The 18,589-nt window shown below is 44.7% G+C and overlaps 2 protein-coding genes across 2 annotated transcripts in view; one reads left to right on the top strand and one right to left on the bottom strand.

Moving 5' to 3' along the window:
* The window catches only part of LOC126560407 (methionine aminopeptidase 1D, mitochondrial), a 312,884-nt gene that overhangs the window by 230,799 nt on the left and 63,496 nt on the right, over positions 1 to 18,589 (top strand). The gene's annotated exons all lie outside the window — the stretch shown is intronic.
* On the bottom strand, positions 4,788 to 10,820 carry LOC126564047 (transmembrane protease serine 9-like). The gene is made up of 12 exons (XM_050220956.1): positions 10,638 to 10,820; positions 10,433 to 10,474; positions 10,161 to 10,368; positions 9,930 to 10,094; positions 9,767 to 9,852; positions 9,291 to 9,691; positions 8,448 to 8,540; positions 8,061 to 8,161; positions 7,651 to 7,776; positions 5,996 to 6,904; positions 5,694 to 5,855; positions 4,788 to 5,195 (listed from the first exon to the last, which is right to left on the bottom strand). The coding sequence occupies exons 1-12, from the start codon at positions 10,732 to 10,734 to the stop codon at positions 4,808 to 4,810; spliced, it is 2,778 nt and encodes a 925-aa protein (XP_050076913.1). The 5' UTR covers positions 10,735 to 10,820; the 3' UTR covers positions 4,788 to 4,807.

Below are 18,589 nucleotides of genomic sequence, written 5' to 3'. Positions count from 1 at the left end.
CCTCGCTCAACCTCACTTACCCGGTTCCTCTGGGGATTCTGGGGGAATCAACGGGAGAACCACGGGAGGGGTCACTTTGATCGGCGACCCCGAACGAATGCTCAGCGTTGGGAACGGGTGCAAAACAAATATTGAGCTCACGCACATTTTAGAATGATGAGATGAAGATTGGAATATCGGAAACAATCTTCTGCCTGCACCGTCATCACCACGGCATCGCCTTTATCATCATCATCATTGGCGTCAGGAACACGTTACGACGTCTGCCATTTCCAAATCAGTAGCGAGCGGGATTGCAGCAGGTTTCGCATTCGACGCTGGGACTTCAATGGACCGCACTGACGAATTATACTTCACACGCAAGGGGTTGAGGCTTGGGAGGAAGCCGAACGAGAAAAAAAAGGAACGCAGAAACAGCTCGAATTGACTGAAAAAGGAGCAACTTGGATGTTATGCGTATATCTTCCACACACGATGCGTGATGCCTCCTCAACTCCAATACGACTCCAATTCCCGCGTGCTTTTACGACCCCCTTCTGCCCATTTTCTGGCCACGGCAAGCATCTAGGATGCTTTTTTTTATATTCAATACAACACTCTTCCTACCTTCCGGCAAAGCGGGATCGACTTTGATATGTTTATTTACATCAAAACCGTTTGTCCGTCGTTTCTCCACTACCAGAGCTTATCCTTCGTCGAGAGTGTGTGTGTGTGTGTGTGTGTGTGTGTGTGTGTGAATTTGCACTTTTCCCTGTAACGCACGTAACGGGTATGGGTACCGTAGCACAGACACGGCGTGGTACGATGTGTTGTTGCTGCTGCATGTTTATTGCAGATCGGATTGAAGTTGAGTGTTTATGGAGAATCAATGGGTTTGCGTGGCAAAACGGGTAGCAACGGGCGTTGAATTGAGAGATGAGAGCATAAGAAGGATTACGGTTGATTGTGCATGGAGAGAGCATGGACGTTTGGAAGCAAATATTTTCTTCATATTGACGGTGTACACCGGGGGAGGGATGGGTTTGGAGCAAAGAAAAACACACCTCCCAGAAACACGAATGATTGAAGTCGAATATTTACTTCGAAAACGGAGCATATGTGCTTGATTGAAAGCCGTAGAATGCAACATTGCTGGTAGATTTCTATTGCGGGAAATGTTTATTCATCATTTTAACTATTTCAGAAATAGTTTCTAGCTTTCGTGATGTCGTGTTTGTCAACTTGACGCCTGCCTGCAAGGCAACTGCTTCCTTAGAAATATGTTTATGTTCAGATATTCTTGGAACTGTTCCTGTAGAATTACATAAATCTAACGCGTTTACCTTATTTAACCGTGAATATTGAATATTTGAACGTAAAAAATAGGTTTACCCTTCTGTAATCAATAGCAAATTTAACAATCGTATTTCCCCTTATCATGGTACCTAATTTCATCAATTATCTCGGTAGCATGAACTAATTATGGGTTGCAGCTTTGAAGAATCCTCGGAATCATTGATATTGATTCATTTAATGTGCCTCGAATTGCATCTTGCATCATCAACAACCCCAAACGATTGTGTTCGCTGCTTTAAATTCAAATCCTGCAATATCTACGAGGCATCTCACCTTAAAGAATCATGTTGCCTATCGATAAGCCTATCGATTGAGGCAGTATTGCGAACCATGGCGTATCGATAACGTACACATATTGATTTTCCACCCCAAACCACACGCGTTCCCAACGCGTTTCTCGTAAGAAAAGCCCCACCACTCGATTCAACCGTTTACGGGAACCATCCCGCACCGTGCTTCGCTAAAGCGAATGTAGTGCTGCGACGAGCCTATTTTAATTGCCAATCATGTAATTTGCTTTGATCAGATTGCGCTGGTATCGTCTTAAAAGGATGCGTTCGTCGGGCGACCAACAATTCGCAATTATGAATAATTTCCTCCAATTTAATTTATCATTATTATTAATGCTGCATCGGATATGGATGTGGCTATTTCTATTCATGCCCTCCCACTTGGCTCGAGGCTTGCCCCCTTGTACCGGCCCAAAAGACGCAGCCACAGTTTTGTGCTTTTGAATATTCTTCCATGCTTCCATCATGATAACAGTACCTGCTCTATCGAACGTCTCAATTCGCACCGTCACCGGTATGGCAAGCTTCGACAAGGATGAAACCGCCGAAGCTTACGATTGACATTCGGCATTGAACGTACGCTTTCGGGCGATGCAATCACGGTCCCGGGTGCCGGTTGGAAGTGCCGGTTTGCCACAATCAACTTCACCTGACCTCCATCCATCACCAATGACCGCAGAATAATTATTATCCTTTGAAATGTTAATAAAGTAACGCTATCATTAACCATCAAGGGAAGATTTCATTTCACCAGAAACCTACTTAAAGCCACGATGAAGACAACCGCGGTGATGGATATGTTCGTCACAATCTGACATCTGACTGCTGTCTATGGGACGACCACGTTTTATCTGTCTGTTGGAAGATGAACCTCTATCTAGGCGTTCAAGTTTGGCAGAACTTCAAACAGTTCTCAAGTAGCTGAATAAATTAGGATTCCTTCGGCAAGCTCTGCACGTTCCATACCGAACGTTGCGTCACAAATTGTACAATGAATTAAACACAATCGTTTGACAATGGGATAGCTTCGAGCAAACTGACAAACGGCAAACGATACTTGAATTAGTTGTCATCATAAAATAATTTAATTAGGAAATACGGTTTTCTGTGTGGAACGACAAACCAAGATAAAAGATGGAGGAACTTCCTGAAGATTGATATTTTCATGTCATAGAATGAATCAATTTTGAGCACCTGTTAAGTGTTGAGGGATTGGTTCAAAATCCATTAACTGTAAACTAAAGGTTTGTAAAAATAAAAGGAAAGTAAAGATTCTTCCGCAGTGAGGACTGCTTATCCTACAACGTTTTTTCCACAAGTCTAGTAAGTTATCCTGAACTAGTACATCATATGCTCTAGAAGAAAAGTAAAAAAAGAAGAAGAGGAGGAATAAAAAAAGAAGGAGATGCTTGTGAATCATACGTTCATTAAGCATCCAAATGTGTTACTAGAATGAAGAAAAGAAGTCTGTCCAAAATGATCTTATTCAGCTTCACTGCTCAATATTACAGAGTTGGATAAGTTTCAAAATTGGACGAAGATTTTTGTGAATAATGTCGATATTGTGAACGATATTCACCATTGAGACGGATGCTCTGATGCCTGTTTTCGTCGGGAAAAAAACCTTTCATAGGCACCATAGGTGGAAACACTAGGATAGAGACAGCAGTGTGAGATTCTTACTAACAGAAAACCTCGTCGTGTCCTCGACCCTGCAAATCCGCGTTCAGCGGGTTAGCTGTTATCTTCTGGACTGAGGGGACATTGCATCAAGCATCTCGATAACGTACAATTATGTGGTATAAAAGCCGCCCTATAGCGTTACTGTTGGTCGAAGCGTTACAATTCCAGTTGCGCTGTAGTGGCAGCGCTGAAATAGTGGAAACGCATGCACACTCTCACTTGCACCGTCGAGCAGTTAGGACACATTGACGGAATTTTTAAATAACAATAATAGTTTAGTTAGGTTAATTTAGTTTCTCGTTAGTTGAAATTTTAAATGAAAATTAAATTAGCATATGTGCAGTGATATGGGAGATTAATTTCACATCAGGCATCATTATCATCTTCACCTGTGTTACCTGTATGACGCGACATTCGACGGGATATTCGATCTTACACTAAGCACTTCTGTTGCAGTTTTAACATTATGTGACGTGCTGCTGATGCGCTAACCCTAGGATCAAGTTAACAACGATGACAACAGCACTCAATGAGTTTCCTTGATTTACTTATAAATTTCTAATACATTAAAAGGATTCGACTACATCATTGAGTTTACGAAAGCATTCTCTGTCCGATTTGTTCGTATTTTCCTACAAAAACAGCATCACTGCAACAAAGCTTCATTTTTTAAATTGCTTTTGTTAAGGGATAAAACTCTCTGAACAAAGCTATGTTTAATTTCAGCATTTTATTTTGTCTGAAGTTACTCCAAAAAAAATTGATAAAATGAATCGATTTTTTAACTTGAAACTTAAAAAAATCAATATACTAAAATGCATTTCAAGTGCACTTTTAAATGCATAACTTTTTTGTCGTTACAATTTTCAGAGGAAAAGACCTACCGTTTCTGAATTTTCTGGACTTATTTTCTTCTCTTTGTATGTTAAGCTCATGTTATAAAAGCTATTAAAGCACAAATTATTGATTAATATTTCGCATTTGTAGCACGTAAAATCTAACATAAATGGCATATAAACGAGTCGTTTTAGTCTATGTTAGATAAGTTAAAATAAACAATATAACTAAATCAAAAACTAATATTCAATACTTGTTTTAAAAAACTTTAATTAAAATGTGTCTAACACAAACATACAGCAATATATACGAAATTTCCCACAAGTTTACATTACAAATCATACACACGTACGTGCCCGATACATTGTCAACGCCAAACATTGAATCCATCCCTTCGCTATTATCGCCACACACTCTCACGAACTACAATCGTGGCACGGATTTTATTGCTATTCCGCGAATTACATTCCACCCATCGCCATTGAAACGTTGTAACAATTTAGCAGATAATTTTCGTCACATTTGTTCGAAGCCACCATGTGCCAGCGAAGACCACGTCGGACCACCGGCGCTTGCAGCAAATGGGCGTCACCCATCGCAATCACGCTACCCTACAGCAACGGCTGGGCGGATGCGGGGCCGGGTAACCGCAACATGCCACCCTACATGTAAAGACTAATCCAATTGATGTAGGACGAGATGCGTGTGGCAACGATCGGTTCACCGCCTCCACACTGCTGGTCGTAGCTGTACAGGCCGACCAAATATGGCAAATAGATATTGTTGCTCCGCTGCAGCGTAATAAACGGATCGCCCTTGCGTCCACAGTTCGGTGCATCGGTACCGTCCGGACGGAGCCGGAACTCCTGCCAGCACAGCTGATCGTTGGTAAGCTCGGTGTGCGAAGTGAACAGCTGGCAGTCACGGTTGTGTACCACGTTCTTGTCCCGCGTCGTAAACGATTGACCGTCGAAGTGTACCTCCTGTCCGTAGTACGGTGTCCGGTTCAAATCGCGCCATAAGCACGCAGGGATGGCATTCTCGTTCACACTGCAATAGAAAAAAATACGATTTTGAAATTATGGAAAATATAAGAAAATAGATTAAACTACATTTAGTTGTACAATCATGTGAAATGTCGAATTCAGAACAAATATGTGAAGAATTTGACTACAAATATTTTACTTTTTTACCCATTGTGCCATTCGATCAGCTAGAGGTAATTGTCTTATTCCAGTCTAATCAAATATCAGCTCAGGTTCGTTGGAACCCAGCTTCGTATATAATTTATTTAAAATCTAATTTCAAATGCCATCTTTTCACACGTGCTAGTGTGAACAGGCCTCCACTGCCTACACAACACTCCAACACGAACAAGCTTTGATCGTATTGTGTCTTGGTGCACCGCCAGCCCTAGCGCAACGATGTTTAAGCCACACCCGGGCAATCTAAGCCGTATTATTAGCAAATGATTGAACCAACATTGATATTGCATTCGTTCGCTTCGATGCTTTACCAACGACTACGAAACTACGAAACACTACTTACAGTACGTCCGATTCCAGCTTCAGCACCGCTATGTCATTGTCGTGCGTTTTGGGGTTGTAACTTGGGTAGCGGATTGTCTCCTTTACGCGTATGATCTGCGCCACACCATCGTAGATCCGTGCAACATTCGTTTCGCCGATACTGACCACTTCCGGGCTGCGTCTGCAAAAGCGTACCGGGGCAAACGTAATTAAATTATCATCGCCTGACTCGAGCGAAAAACGGTGCCTGACCGGGCACCGATCCAATGCTGCTGGTTGGGCTGAACCCACCACGCAATGCAGCTTCTTTGGACGGCTTACCTCCGCACACTGTTGGTGCAGCCAGCCGTCGTGAGGACCGTGTTCAGGTTAATTAACGTTCCCATGCAGTGCCAGGCCGTGGACGTCTTGTTGACCTTCCAGCCAATCATGACCGAGTGCGGATGGTCACCATCGTCCAGCGGTTGCCCGGCACGGTCACCGACAAAGTCAGCGTACTTCTTGCGAAACCGCTGATAGTTCGTTTCGCACTCGGTCAGCAGCGGCAGGTGGGCGGTGGCGATGAAGGAATTCACGGGACAGCAAACAATGGTTGCCGTCTCGTTGGTGCACACCTTCACCACATCCTTGGCCAGTGCCCGGTGCGAACAGTGGTCAATCTGCACACACACGCCCGCCTCGCGATCGGAAGCCTCGCAGATGTAGTCGAGCGCGAGCTCCTTCTCCACCAATACCTGCGGCACGGTGTGCACGCTCGTCGTCTTGTAGATGACGCTGTTCATCCAGTCGAGAAAAGCGATTGCCCGCGTGGCGACCAGCGGCCGCCGGCCGAACCCACAGTCCGGCGCGTACGAACTCACACCAATCAGATCCTCCGGGAACGGGTTCGTATCGACCGGTGGGCGAATCTCGTTCAGCACCTCGTTACCGTTCCAGGGTTCGCACGCACCGGGCACGAGATGATCTCCGCCGGAACCGAGACAAAACTGCGTTTCGTTAAGGCCACTCTTTAGGATACCGTAACCCTTGTACGATTCGGTACAGTTTGCGTTTGGTAGTGGTTGAAGCGTGGCCGTTAGGTAGCGCTCGGTACCGTCGGCATTGCCATCCGTGAGACCATTGTCATTCAGATTGTAGGGCCCGATACCGAACGAAAGAAACGATTCCTTTTGATCGTCGTCATCGCTCGGAGTTCCAATGCATGATACCGCCTTCCACTCGTATCGGTTACTGGTGCAACGTGAAAATATATAGAAATAGAATTATAAAAATGTAAATCAATTACATAAAAATAAAATGTAAAAATATAAAATATGAATGCAGATAAAATAAATTATAATTCACAAATAAACTCGTATCTCATAGCACATTTCTGAGAGAAATTTAAGCTTAGAGAATAGAATTGGGAATTGAAATATGAAGTATTATCTTTTTTAATCTCTTTTTGATCCTCTCATACATTAACTACAATTTGATAATAAATTCTGTCTGACACTTATAATTTCTTTGTTCGGGAAATTACTTAAATAAAACAGAATATCGACCAATAGTTCAACATTCTGGTTCAGTAACCGGCAAATAAGTTCTTTCCCACAGCAGTTTATTAAAATATAAGCATAAGAAAATGTTTTCAGATTAACTCGATAAGATTTAAGGAAATAAAACCACTCTGCTAAACGGGCCAAACTTAACTAACAAACGTACTGCTCGCAGCGGAAAACCCGTCCCAACAATGCGCTTAACGGGATCAAAGCAGCGGATACATCGTGCACAGGCATAATCGCCATCAATAAACCCTTTCCTGCGCTGGCCTTTTTATGGTACCATTCAGCACCGTGGCCAGGTTTTGCCAACGAGGCCAACGATGCTGACCATCGTGGTGACCCGGCGAGCCACTCAGAACAATCGCCGTTCAATGCATCGGTGCAGCGAAACGGAAGGCGAACGGAAATAAATAAAGCAACATCACAACTCACCGGTTGTCGGTTTGCAGCCGAATCAGTGCTAGATCGTTGTACAGTGTCTTCCTGTCGTACTCCGGGTGGAAGATTACCTCGGCTATCTTTTTCCAGTCGTTGCGATAGTTCACCACATCGACATCACTGTCCGTTGGCGAATGGAGCAAAGAATCGACCGGTCAATCCACGGGGCGGTACATACGGAACGGAAAATGAATGTAGATAAAATTGTTAACATTTTCATTTGTAACCCTGGCCCCGCCACGCCCTCCCCCCGCTTCCTTTTTCCTAGTGTTTCATCCTGATGCAGCTTTTGCATCATTGATTCCAGAGGGAAGACAGGGAGAGAGCGTGTGAGTAAGCGATAGCGAGCCAAGTACTTTCCCGGAACCAAGATTCGGTTGCGGTTCCCTCGTGCTTCCACTTACACATCCTTGACGCACCGGGCCGACGTCAGTGCAAAGTCCTGTGCAACAATTGTGCAACCGCAAATCCACTCCACATTCTCACCATCCTTCCCGACGGCGCACTGCACGATGTGTTTGTTTCCGCACCGTAGCGTACCATCCGTGTGTCCGGTGCACAAGGCGAGGTCCAAAAATCGTACAACGAAAAGTCGAAAAGATGCTCTCGTTAACTCCTTACTAGAAAATGCTCAAGACACATACCCACAACCACTGCACCCGTTGCTGGTGCAAGATGCACCTGCACCTTTGTTGGCTACCGGGCACAGGGCCGCTCTTTTCGTTCGTGTATGTATGCTGTTGCCGCTGCTCCAGCAACCCAATGCTAGTAAATATCGTTGTTTAACTAACCTTAAATTCTTTGAATACGTGCAATTTAGCACGCAAAGGATTTGCCTCGACCGTTCCTTTCTTGCCGGTGAGATGGGTTTCCAGGGCGGTGGTCTGAAAAAGAGTAGAATCGATGAGCATACGTGCATTCGTGGTAAAGTGTCTAGTGGACGCACATATGTATGTTCTATCTCCCATAGCGAAACACACACACACACACAGCACCACACTGCACTGGTCGGACAGCTAAGCTTAAGAAGCGTAACATAACGAGCATTAAATCTGTTAACGAAGGGATCGATTTGTTACGTATCGTTTGCTTATCGTTTACACAGTATTCACTGTAGCATCAAACACACACACACACTTCCCACTCTTTCCCCGTAAATCGGCCGCAACTTCTCGGCAATGGATTTACTGTTGCTTGCTGTCTATTAAAGATCAACAACTGTTTCCTCGGTGCATGGGACTGCGCTTATTGTGTTGCTATAATTTCTCGAGCCAAAGCCAAAGTAAATAAATTCAATTAATTACAGGTTTCTATTGAATCCTAATGCCTGAAAAGCTTCAAATCTGCCAACCTGACCTGTGTAGTCTATGTGCACTAGCCGGAGGATATTGTGGCATTTCCAGCAAATGAGACACTTGATATGGAACAACCACTCAGAAGTCACGTTCATAGTTGGTAAATAATCACCTGGACGCAAGCTTATCCGCTGCAAGGTACATATACCCCACACGAATACTTAGAAACTGTTACGCTGAATCTGTATCTTCTGTTGTTTCAAGGGGTATGCAAATTTTTTGTACATACTTTATTATTAAATACTTAAATGCCCACAACTTCCAAGCAAGCCTACTCACCTTCAACTCCGGTGCCACAATAGACGCTTCCAATTCTCGCTTGGAAATGTGCCTTATAACACAATCGGGCGGATGATACACGAGCTTCGTAACGGCTTCGATCCACAGTATATAGTGCGGTACCTTCGCATAAACTCCGGGCGTCGTTGCACCACACGGAACGCCCAGCGCCGAAACTCCAACAACAAACGGTGTGTACCGGGAGCTGGACAGTAGTTTCACCTGCAGCGGACCTCCCGTATCACTCGGACAACTCTGCAGTTGCTCGTCACCCGCACACATCAGCATCCGGTTGATCCCCTTCCGGAAAGCTTCCTTATTGTCACGGTACCAAAACTTGCACCGATCTTGATTGATTGGATTGAGGGGCGTTGTAACGATCGGTGGAGAAACTTCTGCGTCTAAAGAATTTGGGTAAGCATGAGTCGGTAAGTAAAGCTGCACACACACTGCACGCTGCTTACAGCTTTACTCACAAAAGTCCCAACCCGTTGCGTGCAGCTTGTCGAACGTTAAGGAATCGTTTGTGTACAGGCATGCCGGTGTGACGAAGTCGGTGACACTGAAACGGCATCAGCCGAGTGAGTAAAACCGGTTAATGGGTATGCTGCGTTGCTTGGGCATTGAGTGCTCACTTACGTCACGGATTTCTTCAGCCGCAGCAGCGCTATGTCGTGATAGGCGCTGTTAAAGTTAAACTCGGGATGGCGTATTATCTCGGCTATTTCGATCTGCTGCACGTAACGGTCATCCTTAGCGCTGTAAAGATCGAGATCACCCAAACGAACGACGAAAGGTTCCACGCTAAAAAAGGGCAAACATGGAGATGAATAGTTCTAGTAAGCTCTGCTTTTTCCATATCAAACCAACCCTTCATCCTTTGTGCAGTGTGCAGCAGTAAGTACAAAGTCTTCCGCTATTAGGCTTCCACTGCAGCGCCATTCGATGTCGCCACCATTCATTGACTTCCATCCTATCGCTGCCAGGTGAGCAAAGTCTCGCGAAAAAGAAGGAAATTCTTGCAATGGTGCTGCTGGTGGCTCATCATACGCTAACTTTTGCATTCGAAGTGAGCAATCTGCAGAGGAGGTGAATTTCTTGCACTATTACTTCATCACACTGTGATGGTTGGTGTTGCTTACCCTCTAGCGAACCGGAATCGGGAAGTGTGTGTACGCTTAGCTCTGAAATAGAAACCGAAGTGTAAGACATTCACTTTGGCTGTAACCTTGCTACTACTCCCGTTATGATACAGTTTCTTTCGATTCCGCTTCCTCAAACAGTCTTAGCAAACAGGTCGCCCCAACACACCCCGAACGTAATACCACCACGCACGAAACAACTAACCTTCAAACGATTTGCGAAATGCCAGCACGACGCACCGATCAGCTGACGATGCGATCGCGAGCAGCACCAACAGCGTTATCGTACCGCGTCCCAGCATGGTGTACAAGCGACTGAACGCCGGTCGATCGTACGCAGCATGGAACGCACACCAGAACTTATGTAATGTGGTCGATCGGCCGACGCAAAGCAGCGAAACTCAAATAACGCGAAACGCACACCAAAGACCGTATCGCGGGGGTTCGTTGTCTGCTGTTGTTGTTGTGCATACCGACCGATCGAAGTCTATGCTGCGAGCCGCGATGGCGATCGATGCCGGGCTCACTTTCACTTTTGTAGAGCGACACCACACGCAGTGGGTGATACGTTGCAGCGCTCCGATATTGCATTCGATGTGGTTTGTAGTGCAACATTGGCATCGAGATATTATTTAAAGATTATTTATAACAAAATAGAAGACTTTTCTTAATCTTTTTATAGGGACAAAATTGAAGACAACATAAATGTGACCAAAATACTTCTTTATTTTTTATTTCAAATATTTCATTTAATTTTTATAGGAAACTTAGTTAATTCATGGCTACAAACTCGTTATTGTTATGCATAAAATGTTCACGATCAGCTTTTTAATGTTTGTACAATTGTATAATTTATCTAAAATTCAACGGACCGTGACAGTCCCCTATGAAGCAATAATTTCGTTGTACATTACCTTAGCATAACTTAAGGGGTAAAAAGACACGGGTAATAGAAAGGAGCATCGGCGAGTCGAGGCGACTCTGATTATCGAGAAGTCCTGCTTCAAATACTCTGCGTGTGATGCAATTGCGCTGGTCCAGTGGCTCAACGCCAATTAGCGCGCATCGTTGAGCGTAGAGGGAATGAAATGAATGAATTTCTTGCATTCTATGGAACGGGCAGCCGATGCCCACCATATTACAGATGCGTACTCCAGTACGGAACGCACAGGCAAAAAGTACAGCATCTTCACGAAGGCGGGTTCATTGAAGTTGGTCAGATCGGGAGCGTATTGGTACAAATAGTTTCGTCATCGTCGGCATACAACATGTGGCTATCAGCGGGGTTTTCTGATAATTGCCTTGAATGGAGTCATTTGCTGCTTTTCCTTTTTTTTATTTTAATATCAAGTATTCAACGTGGATGACTCCGTGCAGAGTAGTAGTAGTGGCATTCCTATGAGCAGAGATCATTCCTGTGATGCTCTGCAGTGTGCATTCTCCTCCTTTAACAGCTCCGTTCTATATTACGATCCGGTGTTTTAATCCCTAGCTCCTTCCTAAACCACCTTTGCCTAGCTCTGAACGTAATTTATTACTTTTAAGTATAACGGCTTGCGCTGCATTGCCAGCATCACATGCGATGAATGTTTTTATAAACTAGAATAACAGGGCATTTCCTCCTTGTGTTTTACCTTATCCCAAACATGCCACAAGATTTTTATTTTACGTCTTTTAAAGCATTGCATAGTTGCAGAATTAAGCTTTGAACCTAATCCATGGTGACCTCAAAGCATTTCGAACATTTTCAATTTCAAAAATGGAAAACGTATAGTAATTTAGCCATCGAAAAACTTGTTTTTCCATGCAGTCTGAAAGGAGTTTTGCGTGTAATCCCGCCTATGTTTCTTAATGAGTTTATTTTAACTGTTCATTTACTAAAAATCAAACCAACAGTGTGCCAGGAGTATCTAAAATCATTTATAAAACAATGCAAATTACAAAATCTAGCACTTGGGCTAAACTTGTCTTAGCTCAAAGATGTTGATCTTTGAGATATTTGCTGATAATCTAATAGCACTTTTCGGCTTACTCTTTTCTCTTTATCCGAACTCTAGAACACGTGCTGCCAAGAGCAACTAAAAGGCATTGCGAAGTTGTTATCGCTCACTCTCTCAAAACAGCGTTTGTCCATTCAAGTCCTGGTTCACTGGAAAGAATCCTCGATAACTTGCACAGCCACATACTGTAGACATCGCTCTACGCAACAGTCTCCCCAAAGCTCCCCTGTCTCAATAGATATCCTTTAGTTGCAGTGGTAATAGCAAGTTGATTTTCTTTCTATTACAACCACATTAATTTTTTATCGTTGCGATACCTATAATTAAAAAGTACCTTGTAATTTTAACATCGACAGAGGAAATCAATTTTCCACATGAATTATCCAGCATGTCCTACTTGTAAACGTGATGCCACGCCATTCCTTCGTCACTACAACTGGCAACCACTCTCGGTTTCGCTCACACCAAAGACCTTGGATTCTTGCACACGGAAAGGGCCGACTGTGGCTGGTCTCGAAAACCGGAATCTAATTTCAGGAAAGTGATTTTTCGATGCCGTGCATGAGAAACAGGACACCCCAGACTTGTGACGAAACGCGCCAACCATCGCATCGTTCGTGAAAGGTGATAAAAAATAAGCTCACTCGTAGAGGCGCACAGGCGCCCCTGTGCGGTACAACTAGTATACGCTCACTTCCGTTCGTGCGCTACAAAACACTGGACCGATTTCCGTCCAAAGTTCGCTGAAGTTTGAATAGTTACATAGCGCGCCACCCATGTGCTCGGTACGGCAGGGCGGAAAGGCAGGGAGTGGGGACGAATGGAGGGAACTATGGAAGCGGATGCGGTAAAGGTTTTTGAGGAACACTCCACAATCAGATGTTGTTTCCGGTTTCTGCTGAGGATGAGGGAAGGATGCAGGTGTGGAGAGAGGGGTTATCCAGCGGTTTTTGTTGAGTCGAGCTTTCCTTCTCTGTTGATTTCATCATCCTGTCTCGCTCTGTTCTGCTCTTTATACTACACACTTGCAATAGCCAGCGCACAGCAATCCCTGGCGCTCTTGCGAACCGTTTTTGACGGACCGTTGTGCGAAACTAGGAAAGAAAGAATAAACAGCATTATGGTGGAAATGATGCAACCGGCAGGAGAAAATAGGAAGGAAACTATTTACCATTTCAGGTACGATGTTGTGGCGCGTACCTATGAAACATACCATGCCACGCTATTGTGATGTGCTGCGAGGATACGCGAGGTAGGTAAAGTCAGTCGGGAAATAACAGAATACTAGCAGCTACGCCCCTTCGTTACTTACCGGCAATCAAAGACCAGCGAGAATGATCAAAGTTGAAACCCGCAAGGTTCAGCAAAGCAGGTCAATGAACGTAAGATGTACAGTGTTGCGAAACGGCTGTGGCCATTCGTGCTTCATTTTCACCCAGCGTACTAAGGTACTAGCTTTAGTTCGCTGCATATGCATGGTAAAGTGATTTCAGCCCGGCTGCAGCCTCTTTTTGCAAGTTTTACCCATTGCAGAAGGCATAAGTCAGCACAATGGTGTATAATTAATCGATCTTGTTGAAAATACACTTGAAGGGAAAATATATGGCCAGCTGGAAACGCCTTTTACAGCGATGGTAGTTTTATATTTATTTATCTAAGTTAATACTCAACACTGAATTCTTAGAGTGGTAAAGATGACAGCTGGTCTTCACATGGCAGGACCGGGCTTCAAATTTCATTCTGGATGAATGACCAACCAGATACGTGGTTATCTGCTAGTCTAGCAATGCATTAAATGGCCGGTTTGACCTCAGAGTTTGTGGGGCGTCCCGGTGAATAGGGCGACAGTGGCGCCGGTCTTCAAACGGCAGAACCGGAATTCAAATCCCATCCGGAGACATCCAGAATCTCTCCGAAGTGAGGACTGTGATTACCCAATTAAATGGTATCGGCAAGTCTAGTAAACCATTCGATGACCGGCATGATCTTAGCGGTCGTCAAACCAAGTAGAACATAAAGTTCTTATTGAGTAAATTTTAGTAACATAGTTTTCCTCGTCTGAAGTGTCTGCATTTGAATATCGCATTCCTGTAATGGACAACGGACAAATTGGACAACGTTTCCATCTCAATTCAACATGTTAAAATTAGTAGCTCTACATCAACTTTACGAATGTAAAGAATGAACAGAGAAAACGAAAAATGAATCCACAGCACGGAACAAAACAAAAGCAACACACATCCAATTTATCTAAATTTCATTTCATCTCAACGAATTTGGACAAGGAAATAATAAGCTTACGTCCTGTTACAAAAGTGCAAAGGTGGCCCGTTTTTGTTCTACCATTGGCTCTCCACACTCTATTCAGGACGGATTGCCCTCAGCCTCTCATGTATATATCATACCAAAGTCAAGTATGGCTTGGCATGATGCCGACCGCAACCTTGAAACCTGCACTACGTTTCGGTACCGGTGGGAAACCATAGACAGCCGGATATGGCAAACAAAAACCAAAACCAAAAAGAAAACATCATACAACGATGCACTTTCGTCCGAACGCTGCACGTATCTCTTATTATCCTTGAACCTTCCCCGACAGATCCCGACCTGTCCGGGACTGGACGGGGCTTGTGCGGTAAACACAAAACGTGGCACGTGTGCGCGAACCAAGCCCTCGTAGAAAATGGAATCAAATTGCTCTTCCAGCTTAGCGTTTCATCTGTCACAGTTGAGATCGTGTGCTGCTTGGTGCAGTCGGGGCACGAATGGTAGAATGACGAAAGGGACACAACAACAACAACAAAAAAAGACTTTGCATCACAGCGAAGGAAGTGGCGTTGTGTCGCATTGGTACTGGAAGTACCATTTGCTACGGTACTTCATCTCAAAGGGCACAAGTAGGATAGTGTGCACAATGCGTCCGAGACTGGTTGTAGTGCGAGTAATAGGAGACACACAGTGGAGACTCGAAATGCTTGTTTCTCTTACGGCTAAAGGTGTACTAACGGTGCTCACCTACATTCCAGAACACTTTGGGTGCATCAAAACATTTGCCTGCTCAGTAAAGTCATTTGAGCTTCAGCGTGCAATGTTCAACTGTGAATGAAGATTTTTTTTCCCCACTTTTTTAGATGTGTCAATTTTCTCTTCATTCAGTCAAACCTTGATTTATGTTAAGCGAAGGTGTATTTCTTAAGACATGTTGGTGCTCAAGCTGCTATTGGTTTGATCACTAGTGTGCTAGCCAATTTAAATCCGGACATAGTTCACTAGGAAATCTGAGTGCATGTTAGCTTCCCCTGAACTTGAAAATTTTGTTACATTCCGTAGGCTCAAGAATAGAGACACCGATTTAATTTTCCTTTTCACACACAAAGAACAAACCTTTCGTGCTAACATCCACACAACAATACGGGGCTTTCTTCAAAATTAACGAACAGCATGGTTTTCCCTCTGAACCACCCGAGAATGAAACACAGAAGATCCACATCCACAGAACAACAATGTTAGAACGACAAGGCCACTCGTGTAGTGGACACGAGTGGCCTTGTCGTTCTAACATTGTTGTTTGTTTCCTTCAATTAGTTACCTCGGCTCTGCACGGAACAGATCCGAAACCTCTAATAGGTTGTTCTATTCTGTTGGCAACACTTCAGCGCCCATCGAGCGGATCCTCCCCCCCGGCGAACCAAACACCCTTTGCACGGAAAATGCACGTGCACTCCGCTGGAAGAAAAGCTCAACTAGCAGCGTTTAACAAACGACGACCGGGCGCACACCCCTTGCCGACCCAACACTGTGCCACGGTCGGAAGAGGAATTGCAATTAATGTTTAACCTTATTAGAAAATCACGAATGAGCGAGTGAATGCTTGCACGTGGGACGGCGTGTGCCACCTGCGGATGAATACCGCAACGCCTCATCCTGACAGCCAGTTGATTATGTCGCAAAAGAGCGCCCCGGCTTGCAGGATGCCCGTGTTCGCCCCACTACGGGTAGAAGTATGCTGCGAACGAGTAACTTTTGATTACCTTTCTCGATGAACACACGGGAACTCGAAGACTTTGAACTTCACACACGAGTTAATCGACGGAACTGGTTCGTTCGTCCGAGTTTTGGCGGCACCCCGGGGTGGCGCCGCGCACCCGCCCGGGATCGATTCTGTTCGATAGAAAATTAATTTATTTCTCATAAACTTCTCTCATCCGCTTCAAGCAGGTCTCTCGAGCTGTGTGCGCCGCATGACATTACCCACAGGTGTCCAAAATCTATTCAACGTGTCGCACCGATCGCTTTGGAACACACCCATCACACCATAAGCGATTCTTTCACACGACGAAGCAAGGGTTGGTTGAGAGTTTTCGCGCTGCAGATTACTTTTGGGAATGACTGTTTTTCGGTGGGACAACGCTGTAGCCGTACCGTCGTGCGGAAAATCTTTGTTCCCAAGAAAAGCACTGTCCCCCCCCCCCCCCCCCCCCTGCTCAACTTCAATCAGCGCAGTGCTCCAAACGTGAAGACATAACAACACATCTCCGTCGATGTGTTGCTAGAGTCTCGGGTGAGTGGAATCGGAAAACAAATCGAATCCTTTGGGACGTGAGACCCACGCGACGACACCACCGTGCAAAAACCGTGCCGGACTAATACTTGCAGTACGAATGTCGCGCTATCAGGAATCGAATCAATTTCGTTCCCATGGCGGGCTTCCCACGAACGTGCGACAACGGCACGTGACTGACAACGGTGATAAGTGATTTTATTGCGCTCACGAAGCGCACAAAACCAATCGTCTTCGTGGCACTGGTAAATGTGTGCCAGTTGCGTCTCCAGATGTCTTGCGAATGGCCGTTGCAATGGGTTGCTCATGGTCTTTGAAATCCACCGTGGAAAGGGGAACTTTGTTTATCGCAACAAGATGAAACGCCATCCATTTTCTTGTACTTTTTGCTTCGCTTTTTCCATTGCCACGGTGTTTGGGTGGGCATTTGGTCTTGCTTGAGTGGAGCAGATTGCGTTTAAGGATTGTTTTGATGTTTGGGCGTTAAAAGACTAAGGAATCATTTATTTCCTTGGATCTCAAGATTCTCAATGTTAATTGTTTCAACTTTGAAAGCTTAATATGTCCCAATCCATTTCAGATTTCACAAATTAATAAAAACTATCTAACGGAAATTTATGGAAAAAAACAGAATTTACATCGTTTTCAAAACAATCACATCCGTCATAAAAAAAAACAGCACCGCTTAAAGAGGAAACAGTCATAAACATTCGAGATTGCCATTTTTACGATTCTATCTGCGTCATGCTTTCTGTCAGTGGCAGCTTTTATGCTAAAAAGCTTCTCCCGTCCCGTTCGCTTCATCCCATACCCGGTAGTGGTAAAGATTTCGGTAGTTAAGCAAATTGAAAATAACTACTTTTCCATTAACTTCAACCAAACTTGCCAGAATTGCTCCCGGTCGCTCGGACTGGCCGGTGGGCAAATTGTAGCCAACAGCCAGCAAAAGAACAATCTGCAGAATGACTCAACTTACGAAACGTGTGAAAGACGATGCTTCCTATATCTCGCACCCGCCGCAGCATAATCGGGCAGTCAACGATGGCGCCGCCGGACTAGCAATAATAGCCCCACAAACACACCGAACGCGAACGGGGCCGCGTGCACAAAAGATACTGCCACAAATAGGCGAAATTAATCATTCAGATTGAGAAATGAGCATTGCACATCGCGGACCCTGCCCTGGTGCCTGGTGCGGAATACGAAATGCCAATCTCTCTTGCCCTCCAATTAGTAGGGGGGTGAACCGAGGGCCAAAAAGTTGAAAAAGCGAATGACCATTCCGTACACCGCATACTCTGTCAATTCGAACCGATTCACTCTTCCACTGGCAGACGTTATAAATATTCAAGCACATCCATTCGTTCGCAGGAAAAATCATGTTTCTTCAAACAAAAGCCGAGTTCGTGTTGGTATAATCGGCCGTGCCCACGTCCTTCCGGGAATCGTTGGAGTAAAGTTTTCGAAATGTTATTTTCCGAAACTAACCTCCAGTGATGGAAGGGTCAAATCGCATCCATCCGAACGTGGAATGTCTTTATTCAATCCTCGGGTTTTTGGCTTTTACTGCGGAACAATCTCTGCTGCCATAATGCT

The sequence above is a fragment of the Anopheles maculipalpis genome, chromosome 3RL, assembly GCF_943734695.1.
Source record: "Anopheles maculipalpis chromosome 3RL, idAnoMacuDA_375_x, whole genome shotgun sequence".
In the NCBI taxonomy this organism is placed as follows: Eukaryota; Metazoa; Arthropoda; class Insecta; order Diptera; family Culicidae; genus Anopheles; species Anopheles maculipalpis.
Note: the sequence above shows the minus strand (reverse complement) of the source record. Positions and strands in the feature narration are given on the sequence as shown.

What these genes read in the sequence shown, in the direction of transcription:
- LOC126564047 (XM_050220956.1), bottom strand. Translation starts at nt 10,734, where the DNA reads ATGCTGGGACGCGGTACGATAACGCTGTTGGTGCTGCTCGCGATCGCA. An exon ending in TTGTGGCACCGGAGTTGAAG is followed by an intron (nt 8,541 to 9,290) that starts GTGAGTAGGCTT and finishes ACTCTTTTTCAG; the next exon opens with ACCACCGCCCTGGAAACCCA. An exon ending in CGGCTGCAAACCGACAACCG is followed by an intron (nt 6,905 to 7,650) that starts GTGAGTTGTGAT and finishes ACGTTGCACCAG; the next exon opens with TAACCGATACGAGTGGAAGG.